Source organism: Mobula birostris, chromosome 12 (genome assembly GCF_030028105.1).
Source record: "Mobula birostris isolate sMobBir1 chromosome 12, sMobBir1.hap1, whole genome shotgun sequence".
Taxonomy (NCBI): Eukaryota; Metazoa; Chordata; class Chondrichthyes; order Myliobatiformes; family Myliobatidae; genus Mobula; species Mobula birostris.
The window spans coordinates 113,743,151-113,762,684 of NC_092381.1; the positions used below are offsets into that span (position 1 = coordinate 113,743,151).

At 44.3% G+C, this 19,534-nt stretch overlaps 1 protein-coding gene across 3 annotated transcripts in view; it reads right to left on the bottom strand.

Annotated features, from left to right (window-relative positions):
- The window catches only part of LOC140206209 (BTB/POZ domain-containing protein 7-like), a 172,867-nt gene that overhangs the window by 15,662 nt on the left and 137,671 nt on the right, over window positions 1–19,534 (bottom strand). For all 3 annotated transcript variants that reach the window (XM_072274518.1, XM_072274519.1, XM_072274521.1), the window contains 2 exons: window positions 7,808–7,951; window positions 2,414–2,600 (listed from right to left, as the gene is read on the bottom strand). In XM_072274518.1, coding sequence (XP_072130619.1) covers window positions 2,414–2,600; window positions 7,808–7,951 — 331 coding nt within the window. The remainder of the gene's footprint in view (window positions 1–2,413; window positions 2,601–7,807; window positions 7,952–19,534) is intronic.

The following is a 19,534-nucleotide window of genomic DNA, read 5'->3' on the forward strand; positions in this document are numbered from 1 at the left end:
ATATTTATCTATTTATTTATTGAGATACCATCTGTAAATTTGTCGAATATACAACCATTGTTGGTGGAACCTCAAATGGAGATGAGAGGGCGTACAGGAGCGAGATACACCAACTAGTAGAGTGGTGTCACAGCAACAACCCTGCACTCAACGTCAGTAAGATGAAAGAGCTGATTGCGGACTTCAGGAAGGGTAAGATGAAGGAGCACATACCAATCCTCATAGAGGGATCGGAAGTGGAGAGAGTGAGCAGTTTCAAGTTCCTGGGTGTCAAGGTGTCTGAGGATCTAACCTGGTCCCAACATACTGAAGCAGCTATAAAGAAGGCAAGACAATGACTATACTTTATTAGGAGTCTGAAGGGATTTGCTATGTCAACAAAAACACTCAAAAACTTCTATAGTTGTACCGTGGAGAACATTCTGACAGGCTGCATCACTGTCTGTTATGGGGGTGGGGGGGGGGGAGGCTACTGCAAAGGACCGAAAGAAACTGCAGAGGGTCGTAAATTTAGTCGGCTCCATCTTGGGTACTAGCCTACAAAGTACCCAGGACATCTTCAAGGAGCGGTGTCTCAGAAAGGCAGCATTCATTATTAAGGGTCCTCCAGCACCCAGGGCATGACCTTTTCCCACTGTTACTATCAGGAAGGAGGTACAGACGCCTGAAGGTACACACTCAGCGATTCAGGAACAGCTTCTTCCCCTTTGCCATCTGATTTCTGAATGACATTGAACCCATGAACACTACCTCACTATTTTTTTATTTCTATTTTTTCACTACTTATTTATCTAATATATATACTGTGACGAAAAACCAAGTTATCAGAAGATTGATGCTAATGAAAGAGAGAGATAAGGGAGACAATGGAGGAACGTTCAAAATGTTAATGAGAGAGGAGAGGGATAATGGAAAAGAAACACATTCAGAATATTGACAGACCGGTTGCTTTGAACCTGAACTGTTTGAAGTTTGATGGACAGGCGATACCCCAGCAGGGGGATAAAAAGAACAGGTTCACTAAGGCACAACACACACCACGAGATCACGAGATAACGAGACCCTGGAAGAGCGGTGTGCCCCCACAAGTTGGTGGAAGTTGGAGGTCTGGTTCAAGGGAACCCACCATAGACTGACAGGGTGAAAAGGGACGATCGGTGGGAACCTAGTGTGTGTGTCCGCCCTTGCCTGGGTGCCGGGTTCACTGTGGAAGAACGGTCGTATCCGGAACAGAGGGGTCACAGTCGGTGACCACAGAAGACATAAAAGGGTTCACCCGAAAACTAACTGTGAAGAACATCAACGGTCTGTTTGAATCAAAATTTGCATTCTCTCTCTCTTTCCAACGGCACAACAGCGATTACTGCGAACTGTACTAAACTGAACTGAACTCTGCGTCACTTAAGACTGATCATTTTACCCCTGGACTGCGATAAAGCTTGGTTGATTCCTATTACCCTAGTTCTGTGTACATGTGTGTTTTATCAGTGCTAACCTGTTGCATTTATATTCTTACGATTAGAGTACTGTGTTACTTATTTCTTTAATAAAGCTTTATTAGTTTCTGTTAAACCAGACTCCAACACGTGGTCCACTTCTGCTGGTTTGGCAACCCAGTTATGGGGTACGTAACAATACTTACTGCAATTAAGTTTTTTCCTCTATTATTATGTATTGCATTATGGTGCTGTTGCAAAGTCAACAAATTTCACGACACAAACATGAGAAAATCTGAAGATGCTGGAAATTCAAGCAACACACATAAAAAATGCTGGTGAACGCAACAGGCCGGGCAGCATCTATAGGAAGAGGTACAGTTGACGTTTTGGGCCGAGACCCTTCGTCAGGACTAACTGAAAGAAGAGATAGTAAGAGATTTGAAAGTGGGAAGGGAAGGGGGAGATCCAAAATGATAGGAGAAGACAGGAGGGGGAGGATTGGAGCTAAGAGCTGGAAAGTTGATTGGCAAAAGGGATACGAGGCTGGAAAAGGGAGAGGCTCATGGGATGGGAGGACTACGGAGAAAGAAAGGGGAGGGGAGCCCAGAGGATGGACAAGGAGTTATAGTGAGAGGGACAGAGGAAGAAAAAAAGAGAGGAAAATAAAACCAATAATAATAAGTAAATAAATAAGGAATGGGGTACGAAGGGGAGGTGGGGCATTAACGGAAGTTAGAGAAGTCAATGCTCATGCCATCAGGTTGGAGGCTACCCAGACGGAATATAAGGTGTTGTTCCTCCAACCTGAGTGCGGACATATGGCAGTGATATTAAACTCGATTCTGATTCAAACACCCTCTTTCCATGTCGCAGCAAGTCAATACATAACAAATGTCCGGTATTACAGTCAAAGAGTTCAAGGGCAACTCAACACTTCTGGGAGAAACCTGACCCATCAACATTAGTCAACCTACCAGGTACTTCATCTCGCAGAGTGGCAGAAACACTTTCATCACATCCCTGGGGTGATCCAGAATTAAAACGAGAAAAATCCGCTACGCTGGAGTCAACCATGTAGAGAGTGTCTGGGACACTGGAGATCCGGCTCATTCGAACCTTTTCCAGACTGCTCTGCTCTGACATCAGCTCATCCAGCACGATCTAAATGGAAAGAACTTGCACTTGGTTTTTCCAGTATTTTAGGTGACATTAGTTGTTTTGCTTATTCCAAGCAGACCATACCTGTGCAACTGATTGCAACAGACAGCTGTGGAGGCCAAGTCATTGGGTACATTTAAAGTGGAAGTTGGTAAGTTCTTGATTAGTGGGTGTGTTGAAAAGGCAGGAGTTAAGAGGGATAGAACAACGATGAAGAAATGGGAGAGCAGGCACAATGGGTCAAATCCTGCTCCTATGTTTTATGGTCTAATGATCTATTAATATCTTTGAGAACGTGGCTTTGATTGCACTCTGTACATACACTTCTTTATGAAAAGCATGCAGGGCCCTTAGTATTATCAAGGATCCCACCCATCCAGCATCCTCTTTGACAATCTACCACTAGGCAGGAGACTCCAATACATGAAGACAAGAATGGCCAGGACGGGATAGTTGCTTCCCTCAGGCCATTAGGCTCTTGAACTCTCTGCCGCATCGTATTCGAAGTTTCACTGGCTAATTCACTGTGTACCTTACAATATTTAATTTATGCACTTTGTTTATTTATGTGTAATTCATCTATAGATTTTATTCTCACTTTCATAAATTCTTGTGTGTTATATGTGTGTTATGTGTACTTCAGTGCTTTACACCCTAGTACGGAGAAAAGTTGTCTCATTTGACAGTATACATGTACATAGTTAAATAACAATAAACTTGACTTGACTCAACTTATGGAAAGAGGATGAATGGGCCAAGAACTGGCTATAGTCTCTTTTGGAAGGACAGAAGGAATCTGGTAAGGAGGTCTTATTCAAGGGAATGTCTCGAGGAATAAAGACAGCTACAGCACCTTTCTGTATTGGCTGTATAATGTGACAATCTGTCAGCCTACCAGCCAATTGGGAACTTAATTCGGTAATTCTTCTGTCAATCAAAACATCAGGGACCATCCCACCCCTAACTGGGATATGCGGCAAGTACAAGACCCTCAAAACCACACTTCAAGACTTAACATCAGTTTCGTGAACAAACCCTAACTAACGAATATATTTCTCAAGGATTTCTTTTTTAAAAAAATTGGTTTGCTGTTGCAATTATCTTGCTTTTATTTAGATCAGTCGAGCTGGTAGTTTTTTCTTTGAAAAGGAATCCATGGCCTTTTGCCAAAATGAACATTCAACTTAAGAGTGCAGCAGAAAAAAAATCATGATTTATGCAACATTTAACATTAGAAATTAATTTCCTCGTCTAGTCTCTGCATTGTTCTGCTTTGATGTTCAGACTTGTTTAGGACTATGATACGAGCAGAAGTCTTTATTGCCCATAGGAGGGTTAAAAGCTGGTGAAAAGGCTGTAAGCTGATTGTATTTCAGTGTGGAGGAGCAACACCTTATATTACACCTGGAATTAAACCCTTTCCCCAACTCTGACCTTTCACCTTCTTCTCACTTGCCTACCCCCCCCACCTGTCTTCACCTATCACCTTCCAACTGGCCTGTTTCCTCCTGTCCCCACTTTTTTATTCTGGCATCTTCTCCCTTCCTTCACAGTCCCGAAGAAGAGTTTCTGCTCCAAGTGCCAACTGTTTACTCTTTTTCATAGATGCTGCCTGATCTGAGTTCCTCCAGCATTTTGTGTGTGTAGTCTAAGAGGAGGAATATGATAGGGAAGGACAGTGCATGCATAAGATACATCACAATTAACCGCGCACTGATGATGTCTCCTCATATGGTGATGAAACATTGGGAATTAAAGCGCCAAGATCAGAGAACAACACAACCCAGCCATTAACCACCCAAGCTACACATTTTCTGAATTAAACTAAATGTATTCAGTGAACCAATGGACTATATTTGAGTGCTGTAAAATCTGTGGAGAGTGGGGATTACTAATCAGTCAGTATGCAAAGTCAGCCACAATTGAGAAACACATGAGCCAAGAAGCCATTTGGCCTATCGCAAATGTAACAAGTCTTTGAAAGTTCCAACCAATTACATACACTCCTCTAGGTTACCCCAAAGGCTTATACGTTCGTCCTTTTCCACTCCTTCAAGTACACACTGACTTCTCTTTGAAAGTTAACAATGGATTAGTTTCCAATTCCCTTTCAGACAGTGCATTGCTTACAGATCAATTTTATACTAAAAAATGATTCTTATTTGCAATTTTGTGTTAGCCCCTCATTTTACACCCATTTCACTGGCTTTTTATGGCTGGCATAGTTGAGTAGTGGTTAGCACAACACTTTACAGCACCAGCAACCCAAGGTCAATTCACGCAGCTGCTTGTAAGGAGTTTGTACGTTCTCCCCGTGACTGTGTGGGTTTCCTCCGGGTGCTCCGGTTTCCTCCCACACTCCAAAGTTGTATTGGTTGGTAGGTTCATCGGTTGTTGTAAACTGTCCTGTGATTAGGCTGGGATTGCTGGGTGGCGGGTCTCGAAGGGCCTGTTCTGCACTATACCTCAATAGATAAATAAATAGGCCACGTGGGTGTAATTGGGTGGTGTGGGCTCAATGGGCTGGAAGGGCCTGTTGCATTAAACTGTAAGATATAGGAGTAGGACTGGGCCATGTGGCCCATTGAGTCTGCTCTGCCATTTTACCATGGCCGATCCATTTTCCCTCTCCCCGCATCTCTTCATGCCTTGACTAATCAAGAATCTATCAACCTCTGCCTTAAATATGCCCAATGACTTGTCTCCACAGCCACCTGTGGCCACAAATTCCACAGATTCTCCAAATGTGCAGTATCTCTAAATAAAAATTAAATTTTACCCTCCTCTTGGGCAATGGTGACCTACTCTTATCAAAGTCCTTCATAATTCTGAACACCTCTTAATCTCTCTTCAGAGCAGAACAATGCTGAGAAAATGAATTTCTAATATTAAATGCTGCATAAATAGATCAAGACTTTTCTTTTTAAAATGCTGCATACTTGAGTGCTCACTTTGGCAAAATGGCCATAGGTATTCATGGAGAGAAAACTCAAAAACTGGAGGCGCAAAGGAACTTGGGCGTCCTTATGCAGGATTCCCTAGAGGTTATTTTGCAGGTTGAGTTGGTGGTGAGAAATGCAAACATGATGTCAACATTCATTTCAAGAGAGCTAGAATATAAAAGGATGAAATGTTGAGGCTTTATAAAACACTGGTGAGGCCTCACTTGTAAGCAGCTTTGGGTCCCTTATCTTAGAGGGCATGTATTGACACTGAAGAGGGTTCAAAGGAGGTTCACGAAAAGGATTCCAGGATTGAACTGCTTGTCTTTTGATGAGTCTTTGATGGCTCAACGCCAGTCCTCACTAGAACTCAGAAGAATGAGGGGTGACCTAATTAAAACCTGTTGAATATTGAAAGGCCTTGATAAGAGTGGATGTGGAGAGGATGTTTCCTGCGGTGGGAGAGTCTAGGACCAGAATAGAGAGGCGTCCTTTTAGAAGGGACCTCCACCATCGAGACCATGCTCTCTTCTTTTTGCTGTTGAGAGGTGGTACAGGAGCCATTGGAACAGTTGTTAACCTTCACCTATCAGGCTCCTAAAGCAGCGTGAATAACTTCACTCATCTCAGCTCTGAAGTGACTCCACAACCTATGGACTCACTTTCAAAGACTCTATACCTCATGTGCTCAGTGTTATTTATTTTCATTATTATTTTGTTTGTATTTGCACAGTTTCCTTCTTTTGCATTGTTGTTTGTCAGACTTTGTTTGTGTGCAGTTTTTCACCGATTCTATTGCATTTCTTTGTTCTACTGTGAACGCCTGCCAGAAAATGAATCTCAAGCGTAACGGTAACGTAGTGGTTAGCACGATGTTTTACAGTAGCAGCGACTGGGATTCAATTCCCGCCACTGTCTGTATGGAGTTGGCACGTTCTCCCCCGTGACTGTGTGGGTTTCCTCGGGTGGTCTGGTCTGGTTTCCTCCCTCAGCACCGGATGGTAGGTAGGTTAATTGGTCATTGCAGATTGTCCCGTGACTAGGCTATGACTAAATTGGGCAATTGCTGGGTGGCAAGGCTCAAAGGGCCGGAAGGACCTATTCTGCGTTGTAGCTTTAAATAAATATATAAAAATAAATATGGTGACAGATACATATCTTGTTAATAAAGTTTTACTTTAAAGCAATATGCAGACTCACAGGACAAATAAAACCCACTGCTAATTAGCAAGCATTAAGTCACGAGTTAACAAACAAGGAAGTGAGGTGGAACGAGCCGTGGGTTTTATATAATGTCACGGGCTGGATGCATTAAAGATATGGCTGTACAGACTTCAAAGTAATTATCAAAATACGTGATATTGATAATATAAGATGCGGCTGGCCTGTTTCCCTTGTTTGGTGGTTCGACAGACAGCAGAGCAGCTGCGTGGCCTTGGTTGTGGCAAAGACTAGGCCTCAAGCCACGGGCTTACCTGCTGCTGCTGACCAGGAGAGGGGACGCCGAAGGTGGTGCAGCGTGGCTCCGTGCTCCACTGGGGGTGGCCTTTCCTGTCGGAGCTGTTTTCCAATGCTCCATCAGTGGAACGACAGGCTGGATTGTGTGCGTCTGCGCACTGCTGGGAACTGTACCATCAATTTGCGGGACATGTCGCTCAGAGACTTGGCTATGTTTTTTTTTGGCATTACTATGTTTTGTTTTGCTTGTTATTTTGAACGTGCTGTGTACATTTTGTACGTTAGCTCCAGAGGAATGCTGTTTCATTCAGCTGTATTCATGTATGGTTGAACGATAATTAAAATTGAACTTGATTTGATTTGATTTTATGTCACCATATACTACCCTGAGATTCATTTTCTTGCAGGCATTCAGGGTAGAACAAAAAAACACTACAAAATCAAAGAAAAGCTACAAAGACTGACAATCAATGTGCAAAAGACAAACTGTGCAAATACAAAAAATAAATAAAATTAATAGTACATAAATAAGTAAATAAATAATACTGAGAACATGAGTTGTCGAGTCCCTGAAAGTGAATCTATAAGTTGTGGAATCAATTCAATGTTGAGGTGAGTGAAGTTAACCATGCTGGTTCAGAAAACTGATGGTTGAAGGGTAATAACTATTCCTAACCTGGTGGTGTGGGATCTAAGGCTTCTGTACCTTCTGCCCAATGGCAACACTTAACTACAGCATTTCTCTGCAATATTTTGAACTGCTGCATTCTAATACTGGTAAAATGAACTAGTTGCTTTATATCAACTTGCCTTGGCTTCCTCGATGTATGGCGTAAACAGACGAGGTCTGGCACCGATACCAGAGGCCTTGAGGCAAAACCATGCTCTGGATTTCCTTCCCTCTGGGGGTGGGAGCATGTCCAGTGGAGGAGAACTGATCAATGCTCGCTTCATCTGCAAAACAAAAAATAATTTGTCACTCTATAACACAGTGGCTAAGAAACAAAGCAAACAAATGAGGTACTACAGGAATTCTACTGTTCAGGCAGCATCTGCGGAGGGGAATAGACAGTTGACGTCTCAGTCAAGACTGTTCCTCTGGACTGAAGGATGGGGGAGGTTGTGGGAGATGAAGTTAAAGATTATAAAGATGGCTTATTTTAAAAGATTTATTTTTCACATGTACATTGAAACATACAACAAAATACATCATATCTGATCATACTTCGCTATTCTACCAGTTTAAAAGCAAATTTTAAGTTCAAAGTAAATTTATTATCAAAGTACTTATATGTCACCATATACAACCCTGAGATTCGTTTTCTGATTAGTGGTAGAACCTGTTAGGATCTTATCCCTGCCAACGGAAAAAGTGCTACACCTGCCCGTTCACCTCTGCCGTCACCACTAAGCAGGGTTTCAAACAGTCCTTCCCTGTGCAACACTTCACCTGTGAGTCTTCAGGGTGGCCTCCTTTACAGTGGTTGAGACCCGATGTAGACTGGGGGACCGCTATATCCAACACCTTCACTCCCTCTGTGACAAGCAGTATTTCCTGCTGGTCAACCATTTTAATTACAATCTGTATTTCCATTCTGGCATGTTGGTCCACGGCCACCTCTACTGCCACTAAGGTTGGAGAAGCAAAACCTCAAACTCTGTCTGGGTAGCAAACCTGATGGCATGAATATTGACTGCTCTAATTTCATATGACCATAAGACATAGGAGAAAAATTAGGCAATTTGTCCCATCAATTCTGCTCCATCATTTCAACATGGTTGATCATTTCCCTCTCAACCCTAGACTCCTGTCTTTTCCCCACAATCTTTTACTTCTTAACTAATCGCCATCTTAAATACACCCAGTGACCTGGTCTCCATAGCCACTTTCTGGTAATTTCAACCCCCTCACACATTTTCCTTTTTCCATTCCGGCTTCACTCTTACCCCTTATCTTCTCCTCATCTGCCTATCACCTCTCTCTGATTCCACTCCTCCTTCCCTTTCTCCTGTGGCCCACTCTCATCTCCTATCAGATTCTACCTTTTTCAGCTCTTAACCCTACAACCCATCACCTTCCAGCTTGTACTCCCTCACCTCCCCCCTCCCCCCCCTTTTATTCTGGCTTCTGCCCCTTTCCATTCCATTCCTGATGCCGGGTCTCGGCCCAAATCATTGACTCTTCATTCCTCTCTATAGATGCTGTCTGAACTGCTGAGATCTTCCTGCATTTTGCTTATGTTGCTCTGGATTTCCAGCATCTGCAGAATTTCGTGTTTATGAGGAAAGAGGAAGCAAGATAGTATTTAGCTACTAACATAGACAGGAAATTCAAGTTATTTGGCATTAGGCATTTTTACATCAGGGAGCCCCACTATCTAGTTCATGCTTTCTTCTTGCTACCATCAGGAAGAAGGTACAAGAGCCTCAGAACTCACAACACCATGTTCAGGAACAGTTATCACCCCTCAACCATCGGGCTCTTGAACCAAATGGGGTAACTTCACTCAATTTTTCTTGCTCCATCATTGAACTGTTTCCACAACCAATGAACTCACTTTCAAGGTCTCTTCACCTCATGTTCTTGATATTTATGGCTTATTTGTTTATTATTATTATTCTTTCTTTTTGTATTTGCAGTTTGTTGTCCTTTGCACACTGGTTGAATGCCCAGTAGTTTGTCTTTTTTGTTTGTCTTTTTAACTAGTTCCATGAAACTCAGCTAATTGAGCCAAAATGTACTGGTCCCAATGTGTCCCAATTAACCAGAATCCACTGTACTGAGAAAGTGAACTCAAAAAATGCACACAGCTTTATACAGGCAACAACTCCTCTCCATTCACAGATGGCCTCTGCTAGCTTTAACCACAAATAACACTGTTGTGACAAAGAAATATATAGCAACTAATTGCCACGTAGTAAGCTTTCATGAAGAAGGCTGTAAAATTAGAAAAGTAATCTTTCTCAACAGAAGATTACCCCAAGGTGTAAACATTAGTTAGGCCAGCTGGTGGCATAGTGGCATCAGCGCCTGACTTCGGAGCGAAGGCTCCCGAGTTCGAAACCAGCCGGCTCCCTTGCACGCTTTCCATCTGTGCTGGGTTGAGCGTCGAGCTTGCAACTCAGCCTCGTAAAAATAAGAAAGCCTGCTAAGAAAATGCTGTCATGACAGCGTCCCGATGACTCCACTCAGAGTTAAGGGCTTTCTTCTTCTTCTTCTTTAAACATTAGTTAGGGCACTGGGTGTTAACTGGGTGTTCCTAGTGAAGGGACTACTGGCAAGCTGCAAGGAGTTCAGCACTGAAGCACAGAGCTCCTGCTAGCAGCGTCAGTGTTGTAGAAGTTCAGTACTTTCGTGCATTCTCATATGGGAGCCCAAACCTACGCCCACATTTGATAGAACATGCCAGCTGCATGATTCCAGAAAGCTCCAGGTCAAAGCATTTCCTTTTTGTTTTTAAAAGTTGAATTGATATGCAAATGCAAAAAGAAAGAATTTAATGAAATACTAGAAATACGAAAGGAAACAAGATTCTTTATTTATAACACGTGCATTGAAACACAGTGAGATGCGTTATTTGTATTAAATCAAATCAGTAATGATTGCGCTGAGCAGCAGGCAAGTGTCACCATGCTTCCATTAGCAACATAGCATGTCCACAACTCACTAACCCAACCGTATATCTTTGGAATGTGGGAGAAATCTGGAGCACCCACAGGAAACCTGCATGATCACAGGGAGGATGCACAAACTCTTTGCAGACAGCAGCGGGAATCGATCTTACAGGTAGCGTCCATCAATCATACTTCAAACGCAGTTAATCAAATAACCTGAATAAATTTATACTGGTGGCCGCTCCTCTCCAAACCACTTGAGTACTGCAAGGCCTAGATCAAGGGTTCCCAACCTGGGATCTATGGACCCCTCTGTTAATGGTAGGGGTGCAATGCAGAAAAATAAGTTGGAAACCCTTGGCCTAGATAGACATACAGAGGATGTTTCCAATAGTGGATCAGGTGCACATTCTCAGAATAGAAGGATGTCCCTTTAGAATAGAGATGAGGAAGAATTTCTTTACCAGAGGGTGGTGATCTGTGGAATTCATTGTCACAGATGGTTGTAGAGGCCAAGTCCGGCATCTTCCCTCTTCCTTCAGTTCTGAAGAAGGGCATCGGCCTGAAACATCAACTGTTACTTCTTCTCATAGAAGCTGCCTGACCTGCTGAGCTCAACCCGCATTTTGTGTATGTTGTTTTGGATTTCCAGAGGAAGTTACTGACACAATGAAGGAAGCCCTGAACATCGCCAGAAATGAAGGACCTTCATTGTTGTCCAACTGGGCAAACGCTTCGCCTTTGAATTTCCAGCGTCTGCAGACTTTCTCATGTTTATATTTAGCAAAAGTTGATAGGTTCTAAATCAGTCAAGTGTCAAAGGTTATGGGAAGAAGGCAGGAGAACGAGGTTGAGAGTGATGACAACGACTGAATGGCCAAGCAGACCCGATGGGCTGCATGGCATTTTGCTCTCTTAGTGTCCATTGTTAGTATTCTCAGAGTTCAGCTGCTATCTACACTGCAGTCATGAATCAGCACGTTTAGCCGATCAATGAAAGGGAAAAGAGATAATCCTCTCAAGGAGCTTTCTACTCATGAAGCAATTCAAGGTTCTTTCCAAATTTCTATTCACTTCCTTTATATTCCTGTCCCATGCAATAGAATATAATGATTGGCAATGCAGATACATATCACCAGCAAATATCTTGTGCAGGTGAAAGGAACCTTTATAAGGTTAAGCACGTAACATTTAAAGTTAATATACACATTATTTCAAATAGATAATGGGATCATACAGAGGTCAATTAAGAGGCCTCTGCTGGTTAAGTAAATATTTGAAGATTGGAGACTTACACATTCAGAGGGCTAGTTGCACAGTACCCTCACCAGTGAGTCAGAGCTCACGAGTTTAAGAGACTTGAACATATGTTGCTTATTCATTAAGTGCTGGGTCGTATGATGTAGGCAATGAGGATCTTTCCATGACCATGATTGTTTACAGCAAACAGTTCTACAGAAGTGGCTTGCCATTACCTTCTTCTGGGCAGTGTCTTTAAAAGACAAGTGACCCAGCATCTATTAATACTCTTCATAGATTGCCTGCCTGGTGCTAGTGGTCGCATAACCCAGTTTATGATTGGTAAAACCATTGAACACATCCACATGAAACGCTGTTGTAGGAAAGCAGCATCCATCCTCAGGGACTCCCATTACCCAGACCATGCTCTCTTCTCACTGTTGCCATCAAGTAGAAGGTACAAGAGTCTCAGGACTCTCACCGCCAGGTTTCAGGAACAGTTACTACTCCTCACCCATCAGGCTCCAAAACAAAAGGGGATAACTACACTCACTTGTCCCATCATTAAGATGTTTCTACCCACAAATGATGTCAATTCAAGGACTCTATCTCATTATCTCATGTTCTTATTATTTATTGCTATTTATTTATATTTGCACTCGCGTAATTTGTTGTCTTCTGCCTTGTGGTTATCTTTCATTGATCCTGTTATAGTTACTATTCTATAGATTTGCTGAGTATGCCCACAGAAAAATAAATCTCGGGGTTGCATATGGTGACATAGAAGTACTTTGAACCAGGATTTGTGATATGCACCAGCTACTCATATACCTATCCACCATCTGCTTCCACGGCTTCATGTGACCCTAATCGGGGGGGGGGGGGGGGGGTCTAAGGAGGTGTTACACTTTGCCCAAGGGTGACCTGCCAGCTAGCGTAGGGAAGGAACACCTTACACCTCCTTTGGTAGAGCCAATTCTCCATACTGCCACACAAAATACATAGGGTGCGAAATCTTGGTGCGATACTAAGCTAGGAAACTTTTAAATGGGTGGGGGGGGCACAGTAGCATAGCAGTTAGCATCAAACAAGAGAAAATCTGCAGATGCTGGAAATCCAAGCAACACGCACAAAATGGTGGAGGAGCTCAGCAGGCCAGGCAGCATCTATGGAAAAAAGTACAGTTGACGTTTCAGACTGAGACCCTTCTTGGCCCGAAATGGGTCTCGGCCCAAAATGTCAACTGTACTTTTTCCTATAGATGCTGCCTGGCCTGCTGAGTTCCTCCAGCATTTTGTGTGTGTTAGCAGTTAGCATAATACTGTGGTGAGCATTTGGTCCATAATGACAGACGAGGAAGCTCATTGAACTCAACAAGCGTTTTATTGTGATAGACACAAAACAGACTGGGCACCACGACCCAGAGAGCACCCCCCAGTCTCACACAGACGTGGGAGGTGACCATCACACACCCCAGTTACAAATACATAAGTGAATAACTGTATAACCCAAGCTAAAATGTAACAATAAATGAACTAGAACTTCCCACCATAATCCCACAAAAGCATTTTAACACAACAACAATAGACAGTACTGGTCATTAGAAATGCAGGGACGGACTGCTGACCATGTCCCCCCCCCACCCCCCGAGCGTCACAAAACTTTACAGTGTTAGCGACTAAAGTCCAATTCCCACTGCTGTCTGCAAGGAGTTTGTACGTACAACTCATGACCACATGGGGGTTCCTCCAAGTGATCCAGTTTCCTACCCGTTCTACAGATGCACAGGTAAACTGTGGGCATGCTACGCTGGTGCCAGGAGCGTGGTGAGAGTTGTGGGTCACCCTCAGCACAATCCTCGGACTGTGTTGTTTGTTAATGCAAACAATGCATTTCACTAGGTTTCAATGTACATGCAACAAATAAAGCTAATATTTAAAGATCTCTTTAAAGTTGAAAGTAAATTTGTTATCAAAGTATGAATTCTATATATAGCCTTGAGATTCGTCTCCTTGTAGGCAGCCACAAAACAAAGAAATACAATAGAATCCACGAAAACTCCACACAACCAAGAACGACAAACATTCAATGTGTGAAAAAAAAACGAATTGTGCAAACAATAGAAAGTATACAAATAATACCCAGAACATAAGCTGCAGATTCCCCGAAAGTGAGTCCACAGCCACGAAGCCAGTTCAGCACTGAGGCAAGTAAAGCCGGTCCAGGAGTCCGATGGCTGCAGGTATTAAAGCAAGACGCAAACACCATCAGTGTTACAGATTAATGATCCCATGGAAAGACTCCGTGGAACGGGGACCAATCCAGTAGAATGACTCCATACAGCAGGGAAGTTAACCTCAAACTCCTGGCCCAATATTCATCCCTCAATCAACGTCACTACAACCAGGCGCTGGGACTTCAGCTCTTTCTGGAACTCTGCAATTTAAAAAGGCTTACCGCACAAGCCACAGTAGTAACGATATAAAATAATTCCATCATAACCCAGGCCAACAGTTCCATATGGTATTCAGTGCATTACAGTGATGATCCACACTCAGCACTTTAAGAACAGCTTCTTTCCTCTCCGGCATTAGATTTCTGTAGTGTTCATGACCCCAAAAACACTACCTCACTACTTTGCTTTATTTTGCACTACTTTTATATATATCTTGTCATAACTTATAGTAATTGTTTGCAGTGTACTGTACTGCTGCCACCAAAACACGTGTAAGCAGTTTGTATTGTCCCTCCCTGTGACCGCATGGGTTTCCTCCCACAGTCCAAAGACGTACGTACCGGTTGGTAGGATAATTGGTCATTGTTAATTGTCCCGTGATTAGGTGAGAGTTAAGTTGGGGGATTACTGGGCAACGCAGCTCGAGGGGCTGGAAGGGCCTGTTCCTTGCTCTAGCCCAATAAATAAATAGTAAAAACTACATATTTGATCAGAAGACCAGGATTAGACTATTCAGCCTATCAAGTCTGCTCCGCAATTCCTTCATTTATTATCCCTCTCAACTCCATTTTTCTTGCTTTCGCCCCATAACCTTTCAAACTCTTACTAATCAAGAACTTATCAACCTCTGCTTTAAATATACCCAATCACTTGGCCTCCACAGCCATCTGTAACAACAAATTCCACAGACTGTTTTCTGACTAAAGAAATTCCTCATCTCTGTTTCTAAACATATTCCACGATAATAAACCTGATTTTGAGGATTCCTAGCTTTTTGGTAGCACCCTCCTACCAGTCAGATGTCAATCCAATACACAACAAACATTTAACCATCACATACATCAGAACACCACCCATGAAATAGATAATTTGGCATTACATTGCATTCTTTCAGAGAGCTTGCTATACGCAAATTGCCTGCTGCATATTTTAACTTCTTCTAAGAGGACCCTAACCTTGTTGTAAGGTTTGGAGGCTTGTGTGCTTCAATGACCCGGAGAGCTATGTTGGTTGGTATCAGGGATTTATGCTTTGGCTCCTGGTAGGGTCACACATGCCAAACAGGTCAAAGGGTAGAGGCCAAACTAAGGGCAGTCCACTGGTCCTCCAGTTTTGGATGTTCAGCTCAGTACAGTAACAAAATTGTTACAGAAACAGCAATGAAGAATCTTTCTATATCTGAGTGTGATGGTATTCCTGAATCTCCATTCCGGACTAGTGTGACTGACAGTAGTGAAAATCGAGAGGAAGCTACTGACATGAAGAAGGAAACCCTGAACATCGCTAGTGATTGAGGACCTTCATTGCTGCCTTGATCATCAGTGGCGTAACAGGCAGTAAGTAATTTTTCAACTTACAACTATGCTGCACTAAATGGTAAAAATGCTTTACAAGCTACTTAACTGCATGTCATCTCAAAATATAATACAAGTCATGCTGGTAATATTATTTCAGATATTTCTATTTTTCACCTTATAAATTTACATTTTACACGGTGGCATAGTGGTTATCAGAATGCTTTACAGAGCCAGCGACCTGGGTTCAATTCCACCGCTGCCTGTTCTCCCTGTGAAAGTGTAGCTTTCCTCCGGGTGCTCTGGTTTTGTCCCACAGTCCAAAGACGTACCGGTTGTTAGGTTAATTGGTCATTGTAAATTGTCCCGTGATTAGGCTCGGATTAAATCAGGGGTTGCTGTGCAGTGAGGCTCGAAGGACTGGAAGGGCTGATTCCACGTTGTATCTCAATAAATTTTTAATAATAAGTTTTCTAACCTCCCCCCACTATTAAAAAAAGGAAAATAAACAGAGTCTGCCTAGCCAGTTGTACAGAAAGTGCTAAAAGCTGTGAATAGAAGACACTTACCTGAAGATGCAGACAACTGGTTAGAGAGCAAAATTCAAGCCCATGGGATTTTGGCAATATCCTGGGATAGACTGAACGCTGGCTCACAGACAGCAAACTGAAGGGAAATAATGAGACCTACTCAGGGGTGGCAGGTGGTATCCAGTGTGGGACCATAGGCTGCCTACAACTAATATTTATAATTTTCAACGATTTGGTTGAGGCAAATTATCCAGATTGGTGAAGAGTCATTTACTTGGCCCTTTACTGCACTGACGCTGAGCCTGTGTGTCTGTTGCGGCTGCTCCAGGCTTCGTGACTGAGAGCTCTGACATTCTGCTCTGCTCTGTGATGAACTGAGGCCGAGGCTGTGGGCCTGCTCTAGGCTTTGTGTTCGAGGACTCACTTTTGTTCACAATGCTATTTGTTTACTTTTATTGTTTGCACAATTTGTTTCTTTTTCTCTCTGCACATTGGGTGTTTTTCGTTTTTTTATGGTTTCATTAGGGTTTCTTGTTTTGAGGCTGCCTGTAAGGAGTCTCAAGTTTGTATAATGTATACATACTTCCATAATAGATGTTAGTAATATTTTTACGTTTGCTAATTACAAAATTTAGTGGGACAGTGCATCATTCTCTGCAGTTACAAGGAGAAAGAGAAGAGCTTTCAAGGCATTTTGATTAAACTGAATGAGTGGGCAAGTACACCTGCTCATTAATGCAAATATCTAATCAACTAATCATATGGCAGCAACTCAATACATAAAAGCATGTAGACATGGTCAAGAGGTTCCGTTGTTGTTCAGAATGGGGAAGAAATGTGATCTGAGTGACTTTGACCATGGAATAATTGCTGGTGCCAGACAGTGTGGTTTGAGTATCTCAGAAACTGCTGATCTCCTGGGATATTCACACACAAGAGAATGTTTACAGAGAATGGTGTGAACAACAGAACAAAATCCAGTGCGTGGCAGTTCCATGGGCAAAAATGCCTTGTTAATGAGAGGTCAGAGGATAACAGCCAAACTGGTTCAAGCTGACAGAAAGGTGACAGTAGCTCAAATAACCACACATTACGACGAAGGCTGAAGAGGAGCATCTCTGAACACACAACAGGTCAAATGGATGGGCTACAGCAGCAGAAGATCACATACGTACACTCAGTGGCCACTTTATTAGGTACAGGATATTATTGGGCCCTGCCACTAAGTGCATAAATTTCAAGGACTTGGGTAAAGTAACTAATAGAATAGGGTTTCCATTCCTCCACCACTGATGCTACCCTGACCCGCAGCTCTTCCAATTCCCAGACATCAGCGCTCACCTCATCTTCCTGTCGCCTTAACAGGGATAGAGTTCTTCTTGTCCTTCCCTACCACCCCCATGAGCCTCCACATCCAGTGCATCATTCTCTGCAATCTCCACCATCTCCAAAGGGATCCTACTACAAAACACACCTTCAGCTTCCCCCCCAACTCTCCACTTTCCGCAGTGATCACTCCCTCCGTGATTCCATGCAAGCAGCCAAGGTGCTACCCCTGGCCATTCATCTCCTCCTCCACCTCCACTCAGGGACCCAAACAGTCCTTCCAGGTGATGTAGCACCACTTCTCAGTCATCCATTGTATCCGACGGTCCTCCACGTTGGTGAGACGCATCGTAAATTGAGTGACTGCTTTGATGAGCACCTCTGCTCCATCCGTGAAAGCGGAATTTTCCAGCGCCAATCATTTTAATTCCTATTCGCATTCCTGTTCTAACAGGTTGATCTATGGCCTCCTCTTATGCTACGATGAGTCGACTCTCTCAGTGTGGAGGAGCAACACCTTATATTCTGCCTGGATAGCCTCCAATCTGATGGTATGTTGATTGATTTCTCCTTCCGGTTAAAAAAAAGCCCCCCCCCGCCCCGACTCTTTTCCTATTGCCCACTATAGCCTCTTAGCTCTTCTCACCTGCCTATTAATGCTACCGCCTCCCCAGTCCCCTTCTCCTTCCCATTCTTCTATGGTACACTTTCTTCTGCAGTCCTTGACTTTTCCCACTGGCCTGGCTTCACTAATCGCCTTATAGCTATCCTCCTTTTCCACCCCTCACCTTTTTATTCTGATGTCTTCCCCCTACCGTTCCAGTCCCGAAGAAGGGTCTCAGCCTGAGATGTTAACTGTTTATTCATTTCCAAAGATAGTGCCTGACTTGCTGAGTTCCTTCAGTATTTTGTGTGTGTTGTTCTGGATTTCCAGCATCAGCAGGATCTCTCATGTTTATGAAGTGATAATAACATTTCTAAGTTTGCTAATGACAAAACTAAGCGGCATCATGGATTGCAAGGAAGATGCAAAGAGGTTTGACGGCAATTTGAATAAATTAAATAAAGAGACAGTATAATATCCACAGAAGTGACGGGGAGTCTGTGTAACGTCACTGGTCGGGCTGGGGAGTCCGTGCGACGTCACTAGACATGACAGGGAGTCCGTGCGACGTCACTGGTTGGGCCAGGGAGTCCGTGCGACGTCACTAGACGTGACGGGGAGTCTGTGCGACGTCACTGGTCTGGCCGGGGAGTCCGTGCGACGTCACTGGACGTGACGGAGAGTCCGTGCGACGTCACTGGACGTGACGGGGAGTCCGTGCGACGTCACTGGTCGTGACTGGGAGTCCGTGCGACGTCACTGGTCGTGACTGGGAGTCCGTGCGACGTCACTAGACGTGCCGGGGAGTCCGTGCGACGTCACTAGACGTGCCGGGGAGTCCGTGCGACGTCACTAGACGTGACGGGGAGTCCGTGCGACGTCACTGGTCAGGCCGGGGAGTCCGTGCGACGTCACTGGTCAGGCCGGGGAGTCCGTGCGACGTCACTGGACGTGACGGGGAGTCCGTGCGACGTCACTGGACGTGACGGGGAGTCCGTGCGACGTCACTGGACGTGACGGGGAGTCCGTGCGACGTCACTGGACGTGACGGGGAGTCCGTGCGACGTCACTGGACGTGCCGGGGAGTCCGTGCGACGTCACTGGTCGGGCCGGGGAGTCCGTGCGACGTCACTGGTCGGGCCGGGGAGTCCGTGCGACGTCACTGGTCGGGCCGGGGAGTCCGTGCGACGTCACTGGTGGGGCCGGGGAGTCCGTGCGACGTCACTGGTCGGGCCGGGCAGTCCGTGCGACGTCACTGGTCGGGCCAGGGAGTCCGTGCGACGTCACTATACGTGACGGGGAGTCCGTGCGACGTCACTGGACGTGACGGGGAGTCCGTGCGACGTCACTGGACGTGACGGGGAGTCCGTGCGACGTCACTGGACGTGCCGGGGAGTCCGTGCGATGTCACTGGTCAGGCCGGGGAGTCCGTGCGACGTCACTGGTCAGGCCGGGAGTCCGTGGGACATCACT